The 15,456-nt window shown below is 50.7% G+C and overlaps 5 protein-coding genes across 5 annotated transcripts; 2 read left to right on the plus strand and 3 right to left on the minus strand.

Moving 5' to 3' along the window:
• Positions 1-44: 44 nt before the first annotated feature.
• BDW70DRAFT_139787 (phosphate-sensing transcription factor PHO4) lies at positions 45-3,125 on the plus strand. The gene is made up of 2 exons (XM_073737479.1): positions 45-1,105; positions 1,178-3,125. Exons 1-2 carry the CDS (start codon positions 557-559, stop codon positions 2,744-2,746), a joined length of 2,118 nt encoding a protein of 705 aa, XP_073594332.1. The 5' UTR covers positions 45-556; the 3' UTR covers positions 2,747-3,125.
• Positions 3,126-3,285: 160 nt separating this feature from the next.
• BDW70DRAFT_139789 (putative DNA directed RNA polymerase III subunit Rpc82) lies at positions 3,286-5,529 on the minus strand. The gene is made up of 4 exons (XM_073737480.1): positions 5,379-5,529; positions 5,258-5,314; positions 4,380-5,186; positions 3,286-4,322 (listed from the first exon to the last, which is right to left on the minus strand). The coding sequence occupies exons 1-4, from the start codon at positions 5,388-5,390 to the stop codon at positions 3,327-3,329; spliced, it is 1,872 nt and encodes a 623-aa protein (XP_073594333.1). The 5' UTR covers positions 5,391-5,529; the 3' UTR covers positions 3,286-3,326.
• Positions 5,530-5,702: 173 nt separating this feature from the next.
• Positions 5,703-7,614, plus strand: BDW70DRAFT_80236 (ubiquinol--cytochrome-c reductase subunit 2). Its single transcript, XM_073744893.1, has 4 exons — positions 5,703-6,080; positions 6,176-6,350; positions 6,413-7,272; positions 7,327-7,614. Exons 1-4 carry the CDS (start codon positions 5,832-5,834, stop codon positions 7,420-7,422), a joined length of 1,380 nt encoding a protein of 459 aa, XP_073594334.1. The 5' UTR covers positions 5,703-5,831; the 3' UTR covers positions 7,423-7,614.
• An 887-nt stretch (positions 7,615-8,501) lies between these two features.
• On the minus strand, positions 8,502-10,337 carry BDW70DRAFT_139792 (putative mitochondrial DNA replication protein (Yhm2)). Its single transcript, XM_073737481.1, has 6 exons — positions 9,995-10,337; positions 9,915-9,939; positions 9,842-9,860; positions 9,690-9,786; positions 8,930-9,602; positions 8,502-8,798 (listed from the first exon to the last, which is right to left on the minus strand). Exons 1-6 carry the CDS (start codon positions 10,068-10,070, stop codon positions 8,744-8,746), a joined length of 945 nt encoding a protein of 314 aa, XP_073594335.1. The 5' UTR covers positions 10,071-10,337; the 3' UTR covers positions 8,502-8,743.
• A 343-nt stretch (positions 10,338-10,680) lies between these two features.
• Positions 10,681-13,278, minus strand: cit1 (citrate (Si)-synthase CIT1). The gene is made up of 8 exons (XM_073737482.1): positions 12,839-13,278; positions 12,704-12,768; positions 12,554-12,638; positions 12,441-12,488; positions 12,329-12,389; positions 11,723-12,278; positions 11,348-11,648; positions 10,681-11,294 (listed from the first exon to the last, which is right to left on the minus strand). The coding sequence occupies exons 1-8, from the start codon at positions 12,956-12,958 to the stop codon at positions 11,106-11,108; spliced, it is 1,425 nt and encodes a 474-aa protein (XP_073594336.1). The 5' UTR covers positions 12,959-13,278; the 3' UTR covers positions 10,681-11,105.
• Between the last annotated feature and the right edge of the window lie 2,178 nt (positions 13,279-15,456).

The following is a 15,456-nucleotide window of genomic DNA, read 5'->3' on the forward strand; positions in this document are numbered from 1 at the left end:
TCTCTCGAATCAAAAGGTGGCAATGCGCACGGCAAATTGTATGGAGTAGGCGCAGTCAAAAGTTCAAGAGTCAGTCGCAGTCAACCGGGCACTCTTGTTCCACCTCCCACTCTCAGTCTAGATCGACCTTCCCCACGCTTCGTCGCTTTGTCCTTTCCGCCAGGCCGTCTCGTAATAATATAATTTTATCGCCCGGTTATATGACTTCTCTTAGCCCAGCTTCTCAGTATCTCGATTCAACGTTCTTCCTCGCCCGTTCACTACACCCTCCCCCTCTCCTCCCCCCAAAAACACCGGCCATGCTTGCCTGCTGCTCCTGAACCTCGACGCTCGCTTCTCACCATTTTTTCACCTCCACTCTGTCCGTCTATCGGGGGAGTTGTCCGACTGTCCGAGCCTTCGCTCCGCGGTTGGGGGCTGTCTTTAAGCTCTCGCTCGGTTCCGCCCACGAGCCCTCCCACTACAATTATTTTGACTTTCATCACCGTACCTCACAAATACGACCAGGAGACGGGTGGCCGCGAGCACTCGTCCTCGCGCCCAAAAAGATTTTGTCATGGAACAAGATCCCTCAATGTCCTGGTCGGACATGCCTCCGCCCGGCGAAGACGACTTCAGCAATTTCCTCGAATTCGGGTTCCCGGATATGGAGGGGCAGCACGGACCGACAGATCACATTCCTTCACGCTCCGTCGCTCAAGCTGCTGCGATGGCCACTTCAACGGCACCTCCCCAGCAACAGCAGGTGGTATGCATGAATTCTGACGGGATCTCCGATCAATCGCAATCGTACAACCGCATGCCGGGCGATTTTCCCGTCGAGCTCCCTGGCCAGGGGCAACAGGGAATTCCACACAATTCATCCTACTCCAATGGCCCAATGACACCGGCATTCTATGCCCAGAAGCCCCAGATGTTTCACTCCTTTCAACAGCAGCAACCGGTGCAGCCGCAATCCTCGCAACCTTATAATCCACAGGGTCAGATGATGATTCCACCCACGCCAAACAGTATAGAACTTCACGGTAATGCAGCACCCTATCCTCAGCGGGTCGGAGACAATTCGGAAATGTACGATCGATATACTCGAATGATGGAGGAACAGGTATGCCTCCAATACATTATCCAGCCGGTAATCCAGAGTTGCGCCGCTAATGCGTCCACCGTTCTCTTCTAGGCTCTTTATACTCCCCTTGTTTCCCCCGCGATGACTCCCTTAGAATCGCAGTTCAGACAGCCAGAATACACGATTCCCGGAGAATATTTCAGTCCACTTAGCTCGCCGGCGATTGAGGCTCAACAACCCAATCCGAACGGTTTTCCCATTCATTCTGGTCCGCTGACGGATGTGAATTTTGTCCATTCACCTGTTGACAACGGTTTCCCTTTGTCCTCTGCTCCGCCTTCGCCGGGATTGGCGCGGAAATACAAGCGACGGTCATCAGTTGCTAGCAAGACCTTTCAGTCCAGGGCTAAGAAGCAACAATCTCCCTCAGTTCGACCTTTGGCGCGGACGAGATCCCGTTTGACCGATGAGGTTATGACCACGCTCTCAGAAGGCCAGTTTAATCCAACCCCAAATCCCCAACATGGTAGCGGGTCGCATTTTGGCAGTGCCGAGAGTTCGGGCCAGGACTCAGTATCCCCAGAACCACTTTCTGAGCCATTGATGCCACCACCAGCATTACCACCATCTCGAAAATCGCCCGCAATAGCTCCGCAGGCCCCGCGACAACAAAATCCCAGCGAACCCGCGACACCTGCCATGCTGATGCGTATGCAGCGATCTCCCCTCGCTCGCTCTGCGCCGGACCACAACTTGACTCCTACACAACGGCCGATGAACCAAGCGCAGGACGAAGTCATGGAGGACGTCGTTCTTCCGGAGGCAGCTAATCCGTCAGCTCAACTTTTTCTGCCCCAGGTGGCTCGCATCGACACGGCTATGCCGACCAGCACTTCGTCTCAGGGTGTATCGGTCAACGCTACCGCCCATCCGACTCCTCAGACGTCCCTTTCCGAAAAACCACCCGCCTCTATTGCTCCTAGCCCGCGTACCGCTGCCATGCCGTCTCCTAGCGGGCCTGTTCCAAAGAAATCGGACACCCCGAAGCTTGGTCCAGTAAGCAGGAAGCGACAAAGTCTCAGCTCATCACACCCTAGTCCTAGTTTGAGACCTAAAATCAGTCCTAATATCCAGCCATTGGTTGCCGGTGATACGTCGGCTGCATACCTGGCCGGTATAAAGTCGAACTATCAACAGATATTGGAGGGAACGCTTCTTCCTGGCGTCTCATACCCCGAAACCCTAGCTGAGAATCTAAGCTCTAAGCGGACGAATCACAAGCTTGCCGAGCAAGGTCGACGGAACCGCATAAACACTGCTCTTAAAGAAATTGAAACCCTGATTCCGGCTGCCTATGTACAAATGAAGTTAAACAAGGAAGCAGCAACATGCAACGGAAAGGGCGAGAAGGAGAAAGAAAGGACCGGTAACCAGCCAATCAGTAAAGCCAGCACCGTGGAGATGGCTATTGATTATATCAAATCACTCAAGGCAGAGCTTGATGCGACGAAGGTGAAACTCGCAGCTGCAGAGGCCAAAATGGGAACCAGCGAGACCGCCAAAGAGGCCCATGGTAGCAATGGGCAAAAGAACGAAGAAAAGGCGATTGACGAGCTCAATACCACTGACCGGATGTCTGAGCCCAACAACGCCCAGGCCTCAACTGCCGGAGGGTCATGACCACCGCCAGTTTGTCTGGCCATTTTCTACGCGACAACTCCAATCACGCGACATGTTTTACGAGGCACGGTTTGAACGTAATACACATCGGACACGGCGAATCAGGGTAGGAAACGGTATACCTTGATGGCTGTGACTTGTTTCCGGTCTATTTGGTCCGGTCTGGAGGTTTTTCTGCTTGTTCATGTTGATTCCCCTGTCATTGTTTCAGATCTACTGGTGGGAGTAAGTCGGTGTTCATGGTTTGAGCTTGCTTCTTGTTATGTGTCTGTACCCTTCCTTCAATACCTGATCCTTGTGCATACCGACATTCTGTTACGTTTGCAAGCCAATATAATGAGAAGCTCAAGCTTACGGGATCTAATGTATTCATAAAAACTACATATTCTCAAATACCGGTATAGACGGAGTAGTCTCCCGTAGATGTCAACAGGCGCATATTAGTGCCCGTAGCTGCTGCCTTCGCGGTTGCTTCCAGTAGCCAGTAAATTTGAATTGTATTAAACAGTCAAAGGTAACTTTTGGATGTCATCATTGCTCGTTACTCCATGTCGAACCCCAAGCGGATATGTATGCCAATTCAATAATCCCTCATCACGGCAACCATATCGTCTAACCGGGCAACTTCTCCAAGCAACAACGCTTCCTTGGCTCTCCATTCCCGCAGTTTATCAAGCTCTCCTTCCGAAAGATAGAGCTCCTCGTTCCCCTTGACATCACTGCGCTCTGTTTTCTCGAGAAAGTCCTTCAACCGGCCGCGCTCAAATTTTAACCGCTGCAGACAACGCGACATAGCTTTGTATGTATCCTGTAGCATGCTGTCCCGGGTACGGTCGGGGTCGTAATACCAGAGGTAAATTGTGCGCGAAGGTTGACGCTGCGCGTCACGGGGAACTTCTTGGAGGTCGACGAAGCCGCCTGTCTGCATGGATGCGAGGACCTGACGCAGGTCTTTGAAGGGAAGGAGGCTGATTTCTTGTAGGCGCTTTTCGTCTAGTTTCCCTTTCGCCTGCAGGACGCGGAGCACTCGGAGGGCAACGTCGCCGTACCGGGCCTCGACGATGCGTTCGAGTTCAAGGTGGCGAAGTTTACGGGCTAGATGTCGGAATTCGACGGTCCAATTTATTATGCCACCGTTAAGACGTTTGGAAGCAAGATTGAGTGGGGGTTGGGCGAGGAGGGAGAGGTGTTGGTCAATTTCATAGGTGCGGTTGCCAGTAGCTCCGTGGTCATCGTCGTGGTCATCAACTGTGTCGTCAAATGTGCGTTTGCCCAGTCGATTATTGGCGGGGGTGTTTGTTGGCCCAACGGAACTTGCGAGGTCGAGATAAGGATCGATGTCTCGAGTAAGAGCGCTGAGGGGAATGGGAACCGAGTACTGTTCGCCTTCTTCACCTTCGCGGGGGATCTCGAAGGTGTCCCGGCACTTGCTGGTTTGATATTCAATTCGCCGGAGGAGGTAGTCGTATACTTGAGCTGATTCTGGGGGTGCGCCGCGCTCGGCGAGTTCGAGAAAACGCCTGTTTCGAAGCGCAACGTCCAGCTTTTCGTAGTTCACGCGAACCGTTAATGAAGACTATCGACGATTAGTTATATTGCATTATAGCTAAAACGGGTCGACTGTCAAGTGTACCTCCATGGGAACTTCGTCATCAAACCATTCATTCTCTTCGTCTTCGTCTTCGCCATCGTCGTAGTCGAATCGGGCCTTTTTAGTCCCATTGTCATCTGAAACTCCGTTGGTTTGGCTCCGTTTGACACCCCGTGGAACTCCGTTAACAATAAGTCCACGCGTAAGATCTCCATCGAGTCTTTCCTTGAGCATGTCGGCCGTCTTCTCTACCACGAACTCTTCAAGCTTTTTTCCTTTCATACTTTGCACGGAGTCCCCTGACCTTATTTGACGTTCAATGTTGAGGATATTATCAGCAATGCTTTGGAAGTGCGCTTCGCGAACACGAACAATATAGCCATGCCCTGCAAGTGCTTTGAGCGTCGGATGCAGGAGTGCCGGCTGGTCTGAAACATGTTCACCATTCGTCCCATTCAACTCGTTTTCTCCTTCTGGCCGATCATCTTCCCCTTCGTTGACACCGTTGGTCTTCGAGGCGTCCGATCGCAGTTCGGGCAGGGTATCGAGATGGCTTACTTGTGCGTGACCAAGGTACATGATGATTGACATGACAGTGGCAGCGTATTTTCCTAGCCTATCTTCGACAAACTCGAGGATTTTGCCCGATCGGATAAGATAGTATGCCGCCTGCATATTGGCGCTGTAATAGGTGACGCCACCCTCCTCGACGGCAGTATAGAAATGAAGGAGATGATGCTGGATCATGGCAACAAGGGCTGCCCGTAGTCGATTCTCAGAGAGACGGGTGAGCCCCAGAAGTCGGGGCAGAGTGAGGCGTTCATATCGATGCAAGGTCGAGAATATGCGCTACCATCTCAACAAGTTGAACGTCAGACAAAACTCGAGAACTGTGCCAGTGAGAGCGAAATCAAACATACCCCGAAAAGCTCGCCGAAATTGTCTTCGACTAAGAGCATACAGAGCTCTGCCGCATACTACCGTTTCTATCGTCAGCGAATGCGAAAGATGGTTATATTCGAGTTGCGTAATTTCGCATACTTGAGAAGCCATTCTCTAATCTTCTAGAGAATCCTCCGGCTGTAATTCTCTAGAAGGAGTACCGTTGTCACCGGGGGAAGACCATGAGGGTCCTGTAAAAAAAAAGAGGCAATTCAACAAGCCTAATCCACAAAAGCTCGCCTGTCGCAACACCTCTCCAATCCGAGTTGCTGTATTACCCTTCGCCTTTTTTCTCGTTATCGGACTGATTAAATCACGTGAATCACATGACCTAAACTGCCGGTTCCGCCCGCTCTCGCAACATTGGCCAATCATGGAGCGAGTAATCACAACGCCGGCATCAACTTGAAGCTTTTCAGACGTCGTCAAACCACCAGTCAGCAGAGAGCCGTCTTCTCCCCTCTCCTCCACTACCACCACCATTCTCGATTGCTGTCGGGCACTCGCCAGCTTCTTACACAATCTCCCTCTAATTGTCTTACTACACATGCGATGATGCTGTCGCGGTCCGCCATCAGTCGAAATGCGCCCCGTGCGCTTCAGAACGCTGCCAGCCGTCGGGGCATGGCTTCTGCCACTACCCCCGGTCTTCAATACGATGTTTCGGAGGCTGCTGGTGTGAAAATTGCGAACAGAGAGCCTGCTGGTGTCACTGGTACTCTCGCCTTGGTTGCGAAGGCCGGTACCCGCTACCAGCCTTTCCCTGCTTTCTCCGATGCTCTTGAGCTTTTTGCTTTCCAGGTCAGTCCTCGCTTCCAATTCCTGCTCTATCAGTCTTGCGTGCTTCTACTTAAGAGTTCCAATCCGTACTGACGTGGTTCTCAACCAATTCATAGTCTACACTCAAACGTTCGGCGCTGCGGATCACTCGGGAGGTTGAGCTGCTGGGTGGTGAATTCTCCTCGACACATTCCCGTGAGAACGTTGTTCTCAAGGCCAAGTTCCTCGCGAACGACCTTCCCTACTTTGTTGAGCTATTGGCGGAAGTTGCTTCCCAGACCAAGTATCCTAGTAAGTATTTGCTGAGAAGGGCGCAGTAAAAACCTCGATATCTGGACCTAATCTTCGACTAGGCTACGAGCTCAATGAAATTATCGCCAAGCTTCTGAAGCTCAGACAGGTCGCCATTGCCAATGACCCTGAGGCTGTCGCTGTCGATGCCGTTCACGGTGTCGCCTTCCATCAGGGTCTCGGTGAGACTATTACTCCCTCCGCTCATGCCCCATTCGAGAAGAACCTCTCAGCTGAGGCTATCGCCGAGTTCGCAAAGAACGCCTACGCGAAGTCCAATATCGCCCTCGTCGGTAGCGGTGTTAGCTCTGCAGAGCTTTCGAAGTGGGTTGGTGATTTCTTCAAGGGTCTTCCCAATGCCGGCACCACCGGCCGATACCAGGTCAAGTCCGACTCTGTTTCCAAATACTACGGTGGTGAGCAGCGTATCTCTACCAAGGCCGGCAACTCCGTCGTGATCGCTTTCCCTGGCACCAGCGCCTTCGGAACTTCTTCCTACAAGCCCGCTGCTTCCGTTCTCGCTGCTCTTCTCGGCGGTGAGTCCTCCATCAAGTGGTCTCCTGGTTTCTCGCTCCTCGGCCAAGCCACCCAGGGCTTCAGCCAGCTCCGCGTCTCAACCAAGAACCATGCCTATTCCGATGCCGGTCTTCTCACCGTTACCCTGAGCGGCAAGGCCGACCAGGTCGCCTCTGCCGGCAAGACCGTCGTCGACGCTCTCAAGAAGGCCGCCGCTGGTGAGGTTCCCGCCGATGATATCAAGAAGGCTACTGCTTTCGCCAAGTTCCAAGCTCTTGAGTCTGCTCAGACTCTCGCAACCGGCCTTGAGGCTACCGGTTCCGCCCTCATCAACGGCAGCAAGCCCTACCAGATTGGTGAGGTCGCCCAAAGCGTAGACAGCGTCACCGAGGCACAGGTTAAGGATGTAAGTTCACTCTTATTTGACTTTCAGAATGTCTGACTAACGTATTCACTCCAGCTCGCCAAGTCCCTCCTCTCAGGCAAGGCCTCCGTCGCCTCCGTTGGTGATCTCTCCCAGCTGCCCTACGCCTCCGACCTTGGTCTGACCGTCTAAACCTTCACACTTCCACCCACAATGACTCTCAAACCAATGTACAAAATACATGCTAGACTGTCCTGGGACTAAAGAACCGAGAACCTGAGCACCGAATTCGTCATGTGTTCTAGATAGATCCCGCAGATATCTTTTCCCTTGCTTTTCATTTTCGCTTTTTCTTGATAGTTATTGTGGCTGTAGTTGTGTGACTGTAATACAATCGGATCTCTGTATTCTTATTTTATACTGCTATATCCTCACTATCCTCCTAGACTGTTTCATTTGCAGTTTACGCGGCATCTGATTACGTTACTATGTCAGCGTAATACGTGGCGTGGAGTTAGCGAAAAATTTGTACACAAGCCGCATGAGCTCCTTATACCGCCTCATCCCAGCCGTCCTTATATCGTCCTGACGGCCGTCCGGGGCCTCTTCCTCTTTGCAAAGGTGACGACGTTGGGCATGATATCTTCATATGTCATTCTTAGCTTCCACGATAACAGAGACAATTCAACAATATTCTGATCAAAAGCTTTGTTGCCGACCCGCAACACAGGTAAGTGGATAGTCCTTAGTTCGGATGAATATATAGATATATTTCAGACTCATACACCTACTACTTATTCTGGAGTTACTATCAGGTAAACTATTTCTAAACTAATTCCTCGATCTAGATAGCTTTCTTTCCTTGACTCCCTAAAGGAAAAAAATTATATTTCCAAAAAGTAGTGCATGGTCATTAGTGAATAGAAAATAGTGTCTAAAGAAAGCTAGTGCAGCAAGGAGTGAATAAAGATGAGTTATAGATTGCATGGCTGCCGAGGCCATTTAGGAGAAGAGATATACACCCTGCACAAGGGAAAAGATGACCCCAGGTCACATGCAACCACGCTAATAACTTGCTCTGCTATAATATACTATCGCTACACATGATAGATCGGAGCTGTGACCATCTAACATAAGTAGATACTGACACCAGAATTATTGACATTAGATACGAACGTTGGAAGTGTCCATTCCTAGTAAATAGTAGTCAGGTCGTAGTATTACCAATTTATGGTATACATGGTTCTGTGCACGAAGTTTTGTATATGATGGGCGGATACTAGCTGCAAGGCGAGATTACTTAACATGTCGTTCATATTCCCCCAGTAAACAAGTTAACATGGCAGCAGTATTAGAATATTTTCTCTATTCCGGAGTAGTATAATTATTGTAACATAGTTCAAACTCGCCATGATACTCGAAACCAGTCGAGTTCATGCACAACTCATCAAATTCAGATAACTAACCAGACCACGCGACGTCTTGCACGGTAGAAGGGTATTTCAAACCTTCTCTAGTGCTTCGCGGTGACTTTGTCGCCCGTCAGTTTTTCGACTGCCTCTTTGGCCCTACTCGGTGCAGCGGAGACCCACAGGTTAGCCTTGTTTTACGCGTCGGCATATCACATGAAGTCGGGCAAAAAGTGCAGGATATGGAGACCCCAGATTCATAAGCTTTGATCAGGCAGGGGAAAACTCACATGTCACCAAGAGCCACCATGCAGACGGTCTGCCAGATACCCAGACCAACTCTGGGTGTCACACCACGATATAATCCCTTGATGCCGTTGGTATCGTAAATATATTTGAAAGCCTTGCCGACCGTAAGGTTCTTGGGACGGTTGGGGTCCTCGGTCTTGCTCTGCATCTCGACGCGGATGACCTCAATGGGCTGGTTCCAGGCAGAGAGACCACCACCCAATCCTGATGCGATAACCTTTTCGACAGCGCTGAGCTTCTGGCTCTCGTCTTTGCCAGTCACCTTACGAAGAGCCTGCTCTGCCAAGCGAGAAAGACCGAATCGAGATCCCCAGTTAGTCGTCTGACGGATGGCAACAGCATTGACACCACGGTTGATGCCTCTGATTCCTTCTTTGCGGTAGATATCCATGAACGTAGCGAAGGTGCTGGGGGGTTTGACACCCTGAGCGGCCATCTTATGCTTTGTGATCTCAACCGTCTTCATGCAGGTACAGAATCCCATAGTCGCATAGGCTTGAGCGATACCACCGGCCATACCCCCCGAGATACCGGCGAGGAAGTCGGGCGCACCGAGCACCTTGGCACGGAATTCCGCCTCGGAGGCGACGAACAAGAGGACAGCACCCTTCGTAGAGGCCTCAATCCAGGCCCACGGAATGAGACCTTGGTAATCTTTGCGACAAACACGCGTTAGCCCGGAGATTTTTACCCACCCCATACCTCGGGATATGCGGGTGTGCGGATTGCGGGTATACTTACAACCGAGGATCCCGCCACGACCCCATATCCGACCCATAGCGCCAGCGAAGCTATCGCCCCGGTTTGCTGCCATGGTTGTCTTGATCACCTCCAGTGGCTAGAAATATGGCGTCAGTAAGAAGGTATTCAAAATCGCTCAGAAGATAATATACCTGTCCCAAAGTAGTGACCCTAATCGAGCTGTCAGCAACGGGTTTTATAATCTATATACATTTGGATACTTACTCAAACAAGTTTAATCCAGCGCCCACTGTAGTAAATTCGTCAGAACCTGAGTAAAGGAGGACATAGAGCTAGATACTTACAGAGCAAATTGCTGAATTTGACGGGCTTCTTCTCGAGCTTTGGGGCTGTGCCCAACTCTTCCGCAGCTGTAGACATCTCTGGTTCTGGGTGAGCACTGAAAGGGGCCCTGACCAAGGGATATAGGGTATAGGTCGCCTAACGGATCACGGGAGCTGGGACTTGAGGACGACCAGAACTTGTTCAGTCGGACCGCGGTAGAAGGGATGTCAACGTCGCCCAAGAGAGGATGTCTTGAGATAGGAACAAAGCGTTGGAGAAAGAGAAGAGAAGAATGGAGAAGCAGGAATATAAAAGAAGAAAGGTGGGACGGGGATTTCTGCCAGCTGACTCTTAGTAGCGAATCCTCGAGGAACAGGGATTGTAAGTACACGGTAGCTCCTATCACTCAAAGTTGGGACGACAACAGTCCGGAGGCGGCCTGAGGCTCCGTTCCATCTCAAGGCGCAGTCTGGAATTGTCCCCTGTCGGCCAATCACATGGGGCAACGGGAGCGCTAGTCCCAATCGGAGGAGCTGACGGGCCGATCCTCGCTAATCCAGTTCTGGGCGGGCGGTGTATGAAATTACTTTCCTCGGGCAACAGTTGGGAGGCGGAGGATGTCGGGTGTCCCAACAGAGAAACCGTTGAGCAGAGAGAGCTCATGGGCAAGAATTCTACCGACAGTGGGAAGACGGTCCTAAACATCATGACATCTATCCATTATTATGTCTAACTACTGAGTAAATACTGTCCCATGAGATGGCTTCAAGAGACCGTCGATCTCCAATTAATCTTCGACCTCCGACACTCAATCTATATATTTTTATCCTACCAAGTCCACTTGAGAGATCTAATCTTCCATTCATACCACAGAACTATTCCCGTAAATGGTCCTCTTTGGCATGCAAGGCAAGGCAGAGAGCATTGGATCTAACCTTAGAAGAATGGCTGACATGAAAATGAAGTGTTGTTACAAGGCCTGCTCGAACAAGTCCTATCATACATTAATCGAACTAAACCCAACACTTGGTACGTCCGCATCCAAAGAAGACGTTAGATAAAATACAAAATGGCTGTTTGTTATTCATAAAAGATATAATACCCTCCATTATCCGCAGTCGTTCAAGAAGTTTACAGCTTAGCGCCAACAAGCTTGGCGTAAGCCTCAGTGCTGAAACTCTTGGGACGCTCGATAGGAGCACCGAAAGCACGGTCAATGATGAGCTGAGGAAGGACACCAAGAGCACGAGAGACACCGAACAAGACGGTGTAGTAGTTAGCCTCAGTGAGGCCGTAGTACTGCAGGAGGACACCAGAGTGCTAGGATTGTGTCAGTGCACGGAGAAACTGAGCAAACAGGGCGGGGAACTTACAGCATCAACATTGGGGTAAGGGTTCTTGGTCTTGCCGTGCTCGGTCAGGACGCCAGGAGCGATCTTGTAAACCTGGCTGACCAACTTGAACATGGGGTCATCAGGCAACTTGCGGAGAGCAAACTCGCGCTGGGACGTGTAGCGAGGATCGGTCTTGCGAAGAACGGCGTGACCGTATCCAGGAACAACGCGACCAGCGTTGAGGGTAGACCAGAGATAGTCCTTGATGGACTGGTCGCTGAGGTCGTTGCCGACGACCTTCTTCATTTCGGTGAGCCAGTTAAGGACTTCCTGGTTGGCTCTATTGAAAAGAAGAACGTTAGACACATTGAAACATGGTAATACCAGGCTTTTATCGGGAAGTGGGAGTCTCACAATCCATGGAGAGGACCGGCCAGACCGTTGAGACCAGCCGCCAGGGAAAGCATGGGGGAGCTCAGAGCACTACCAACAAGGTGGGTAGTGTGAGCACTAACATTTCCACCCTCGTGATCGGAGTGGATGGTGAGGTACAAGCGCATCAGCTCAACGAAGTCCTTGTTGTCGGCGAAGCCGAGCTGGTTGGCCAAGTTGTAGGAGTAGTCCTTGTCCTTCTGGATAGGAGCAACCTTGCCGTCCTTGAAAACATTGCGGTAGATCTTGGCGGCGATGGTGGGCAGCTTGGCAATAAGATCCATGGAGTCCTCGAAGGTGTAGTGCCAGTACTCCTTCTTGTTGATACCCTTGGCATAGGCCTTGGCGAAAGCAGACTCGTGCTCAAGAGCAGTGACGGCGAGAGAAAACTGAGCCATGGGGTGGAGAGTGCTCGGGCAGCGGTCGATAAGCTCCTCAATGAACTTGGGGAGGTCGGAGCGGGCGGCCCACTCAGCAGACAGGTCGCGAACCTGTTGCTCAGAGGGAACCTCGCCGGTCAGAAGCAACCAGAAGAGACCTGCCATTCGTCAGATATGGCCACCTGATTAGATTTTGCAGGATTCTTACCTTCAGGGAGAGGCTCCTCACCACCGGGGGCCTTGGGAAGAAGCTTCTGGCATTCGGGGATCTATGAAATAGTTAGGAAGGCTTTGATTGACGGAGAAATGGTGTTACTCACGGTGAGACCACGGAAACGGATACCCTCCTCGGAGTCAAGGACGGAACCCTACAATATAATTGTTAGCCAGTTCCATTGCTATGTTTCGCAAATTCGTTTTGACTGCGACTTACCTCCCACACGAGGCACTTCACGCCACGGGCACCACCATAAGCCTGGTCAAGGGTGAGCTCGCCAATGACCTTGTTGCCATGCTCCCTGCAAATTAGAACGGCCACCGATTAGCGATCATTGCGTGACAAGAATCATCAGGAATAGCGCACTTTCGGAGCTTCTTGACCTTCTCGAGCTCGCCGGGAAGCTTGTCGGCGAAGGTCTCTTTAAGGGACTAGATAAGGAGAACATGGTTAGCCAGACACACGCCCATGCCCCAGTCAGAGCGCAGCGCAAATACGAACCTTGGTCTTGCCGGTAGAGTAGCAGCGCAAGCCGTTGAAGGCAACAGACTGAACAACGGGCTTGCCAGCAAGAGTGCTGGAGCGAAGAGCAGAGGTACCAAGTCTGAGTGTAGAAGCCATATCTGATCAAACAACTTTTTTTGAATGTGGAGTTGATTGATTGAAAGAGGGAATGGAGAGGAGATGAAGGAGATCAAGATAGCTGAGAGGGAGAGAAGAGAAGAAGTTCAGGTTTCGGGAGAACGTGAAAGCTGTTTTCGGTCCCATCTTTTTTCCATCTGGCCGTAACCAGGACAGCCTATGGGGCCGGTCTCCCGACTCCACCGCAACAGAACTCGGAGCTTCTGCCGCCTGCGTTCCCGCCAGCTTCCGTCATCGCTCGCACAGGGCACATTGAGGGCCTTAGTATGTACGGGGCCTACCGTGTATGTCTCAGCATGAGCTTGCACATCACCGGTACAGAGTATGGGCTACGGAGTGAGATGATGAATATTACGTTCCGTGGCGTACAACATGGGCTACGTACATACTCCGTGTTCCAATTTAGGGGATTTCCATGTTGACATGAACCACGCAGTCAATGTGCTTTTAGCTGTCGCCCCTGCGTCATGGCTGGTGACGTCGGCAAGTAACCATTCCTCGGCTGTCGACAAAACCCCAGAAAGTCCGCAAAACGCTTTAGGCTTGTAGAGAAGGGATGCTAGGGTTTTCTAGGAGTCTATAGAGTTTATTTAAAGCAGTCGGGTATAAGTAGATAACTACTGCACATGGTGGGTGGCAGGATAACCGCTAATGGGTCCCTCTACTTGAGGGATGATCCTTGTTGAGGACCGTCCTATTTTCGCCTGCCATCATCGGCCATATTCGGCTCACCGGGAGTGACCATCGAACAGTCAGTCACACGTGACAGTTTATGGTTAACTAACTTAGTTAACGTAATCCACAAGCGAGCCGCGCAGTCTGAGCAACCATACCGTACCTAGATATTTCGAAGCTATCCCCAACAACCAAAGCACGCGTTTTTTTATTAATTTCTATATACATGACGTGTAGGACATCTTACTCTAGTATGGCCTTGAATATTACATTCTGAGCAGGTTGGTGGAGCGCGTCTTGGCATGTCAGAATATAGAGGTGTAGAAACCCTGGCAGGCACCTCCTCGATATTCTGAGCCTCATTTCTCTGCGCTATAAGGTCCCTAGCCTCCTGTATAGATAGGCCCCGATTAGGGGCCATCTGGTATTTGAATCGCCGTTTTTTCTGCCTTTCTTTTATGTTTGCAGCCCGTAATTTGTTGACTTCATCTGTTAACTGCGCCGCACTGTAAAGCGCTAGCTCAGCAGCCTTTTCCAGCTGGTTTATAGCCCGTTTTGAAGGTGATGATGGGCTTCTAGAGCCTTGCCTTAACATCTTTCTGACTGGTGATGCCTTTTTCTTCAGTTGGCGAACTGTACGAGGCGTTGCAAGCGCTGAGGAGCTTATAGAAAGTGTCTCACCACTCTTGGGGGTTGATGGAGCTGGCAGGCTGATATTCAGGTTGTCAAGGACTCTCTGGGCATTTAATGGCCGTATTCCAGCTGCTGCAAAGCTGCTCTGTATATTTTGAGATGTAAAGACTTTGTGATGAGCTTCGATGTATGCTTTAAGAAAGTCATGCTTGTCAATATGGTTGTATCCAAGCCGAATCCGGCCCTCAACAAGGCCTCCATATGCCCTCTTTAAGGGTCCAAAACAGCCAATATCAAGCGGCTGTAGAAGGTATGATGAACCTGCAGGCATGCAGAATGGAATAATATCTGCTTGACTGCAGATCTGGTCAAATTCAGGTGTTAGATGGCTTCCATGGCCGTCCAATATCAGCAGGCAGTAGCGGCCGACTTTACGGGCCTGTGATGATGGAATAAAGACCTTTTGAAGCCATCGCAGGCCTATCTCATCTGTTGTCCAGCCATTAGGGCTGACTTCGATCCTCCAATCCAGTGGTAGGTTGCTATCCGGGTACCAACCCTCCAGATGAAGCCTTCCTTTAAAGATGATTGTTGTAGGAAGCGCCCAACCACTTGAATTGATGCATTCAATTGTTGTCACCCATTCCCGATTGCCTGGCTGTACAAGGCGCGGTTTTCCAGTTTCTTCGCGCCGTGATATAACCTTTGCAGTGGCCACAATCCCCATGGCAAATCCTGTTTCATCAAAATTGTAGATATCATCATCCACAATGCCATACTGTATCCGGACCTTCTGTAGCTGGTCAAAATATGCTTTAATAACTTTTGGATTCTCACATTCTGCCCGCTTATAGCTGATCTTTCGTGCAAAGCAGGTTCGCAAGTCTTTATGGCGTTTGACAAAGTTGCCAACCCAGTTTACACCTACTGGTGTATATCTGGTAGGATCGGCCTCTCTAAGAAGCAAATCTGCCATCTCCTTGACCTGAGCATGTGTTGGAGGCGCTCCGCGGCTATCAAGTGATTGTACCCATTGTACTAACGCCTCCTCCTGGGTTTCAGATAACTTATGACCATTGGCGCGTTGTTCTCTGCGATACTGGCATCCTCGAAGTCGGCCACGGAGAGTTGACTCTGGGATATTAAAAACTGCTGCTGCTTGACGAATA

This window comes from Aspergillus foveolatus (assembly GCF_047715535.1).
Source record: "Aspergillus foveolatus strain CBS 279.81 unplaced genomic scaffold BDW70scaffold_38, whole genome shotgun sequence".
NCBI lineage: Eukaryota > Fungi > Ascomycota > Eurotiomycetes > Eurotiales > Aspergillaceae > Aspergillus > Aspergillus foveolatus.

What these genes read in the sequence shown, in the direction of transcription:
- BDW70DRAFT_139787 (XM_073737479.1), top strand. Translation starts at nt 557, where the DNA reads ATGGAACAAGATCCCTCAATGTCCTGGTCGGACATGCCTCCGCCCGGC. An exon ending in CTCGAATGATGGAGGAACAG is followed by an intron (nt 1,106 to 1,177) that starts GTATGCCTCCAA and finishes GTTCTCTTCTAG; the next exon opens with GCTCTTTATACTCCCCTTGT.
- BDW70DRAFT_139789 (XM_073737480.1), bottom strand. An exon ending in ATTTCGGCGAGCTTTTCGGG is followed by an intron (nt 5,187 to 5,257) that starts GTATGTTTGATT and finishes TTGAGATGGTAG; the next exon opens with CGCATATTCTCGACCTTGCA. An exon ending in ATGACGAAGTTCCCATGGAG is followed by an intron (nt 4,323 to 4,379) that starts GTACACTTGACA and finishes AATCGTCGATAG; the next exon opens with TCTTCATTAACGGTTCGCGT.
- BDW70DRAFT_80236 (XM_073744893.1), top strand. Translation starts at nt 5,832, where the DNA reads ATGATGCTGTCGCGGTCCGCCATCAGTCGAAATGCGCCCCGTGCGCTT. An exon ending in TTGAGCTTTTTGCTTTCCAG is followed by an intron (nt 6,081 to 6,175) that starts GTCAGTCCTCGC and finishes ACCAATTCATAG; the next exon opens with TCTACACTCAAACGTTCGGC. An exon ending in CCGAGGCACAGGTTAAGGAT is followed by an intron (nt 7,273 to 7,326) that starts GTAAGTTCACTC and finishes TATTCACTCCAG; the next exon opens with CTCGCCAAGTCCCTCCTCTC.
- BDW70DRAFT_139792 (XM_073737481.1), bottom strand. Translation starts at nt 10,070, where the DNA reads ATGTCTACAGCTGCGGAAGAGTTGGGCACAGCCCCAAAGCTCGAGAAG. An exon ending in TCGTGGCGGGATCCTCGGTT is followed by an intron (nt 9,603 to 9,689) that starts GTAAGTATACCC and finishes TTTGTCGCAAAG; the next exon opens with ATTACCAAGGTCTCATTCCG. An exon ending in ATGGTGGCTCTTGGTGACAT is followed by an intron (nt 8,799 to 8,929) that starts GTGAGTTTTCCC and finishes TGCACCGAGTAG; the next exon opens with GGCCAAAGAGGCAGTCGAAA.
- cit1 (XM_073737482.1), bottom strand. Translation starts at nt 12,958, where the DNA reads ATGGCTTCTACACTCAGACTTGGTACCTCTGCTCTTCGCTCCAGCACT. An exon ending in GCCGGTCCTCTCCATGGATT is followed by an intron (nt 11,649 to 11,722) that starts GTGAGACTCCCA and finishes TCTTTTCAATAG; the next exon opens with AGCCAACCAGGAAGTCCTTA. An exon ending in CTTACCCCAATGTTGATGCT is followed by an intron (nt 11,295 to 11,347) that starts GTAAGTTCCCCG and finishes ACACAATCCTAG; the next exon opens with CACTCTGGTGTCCTCCTGCA.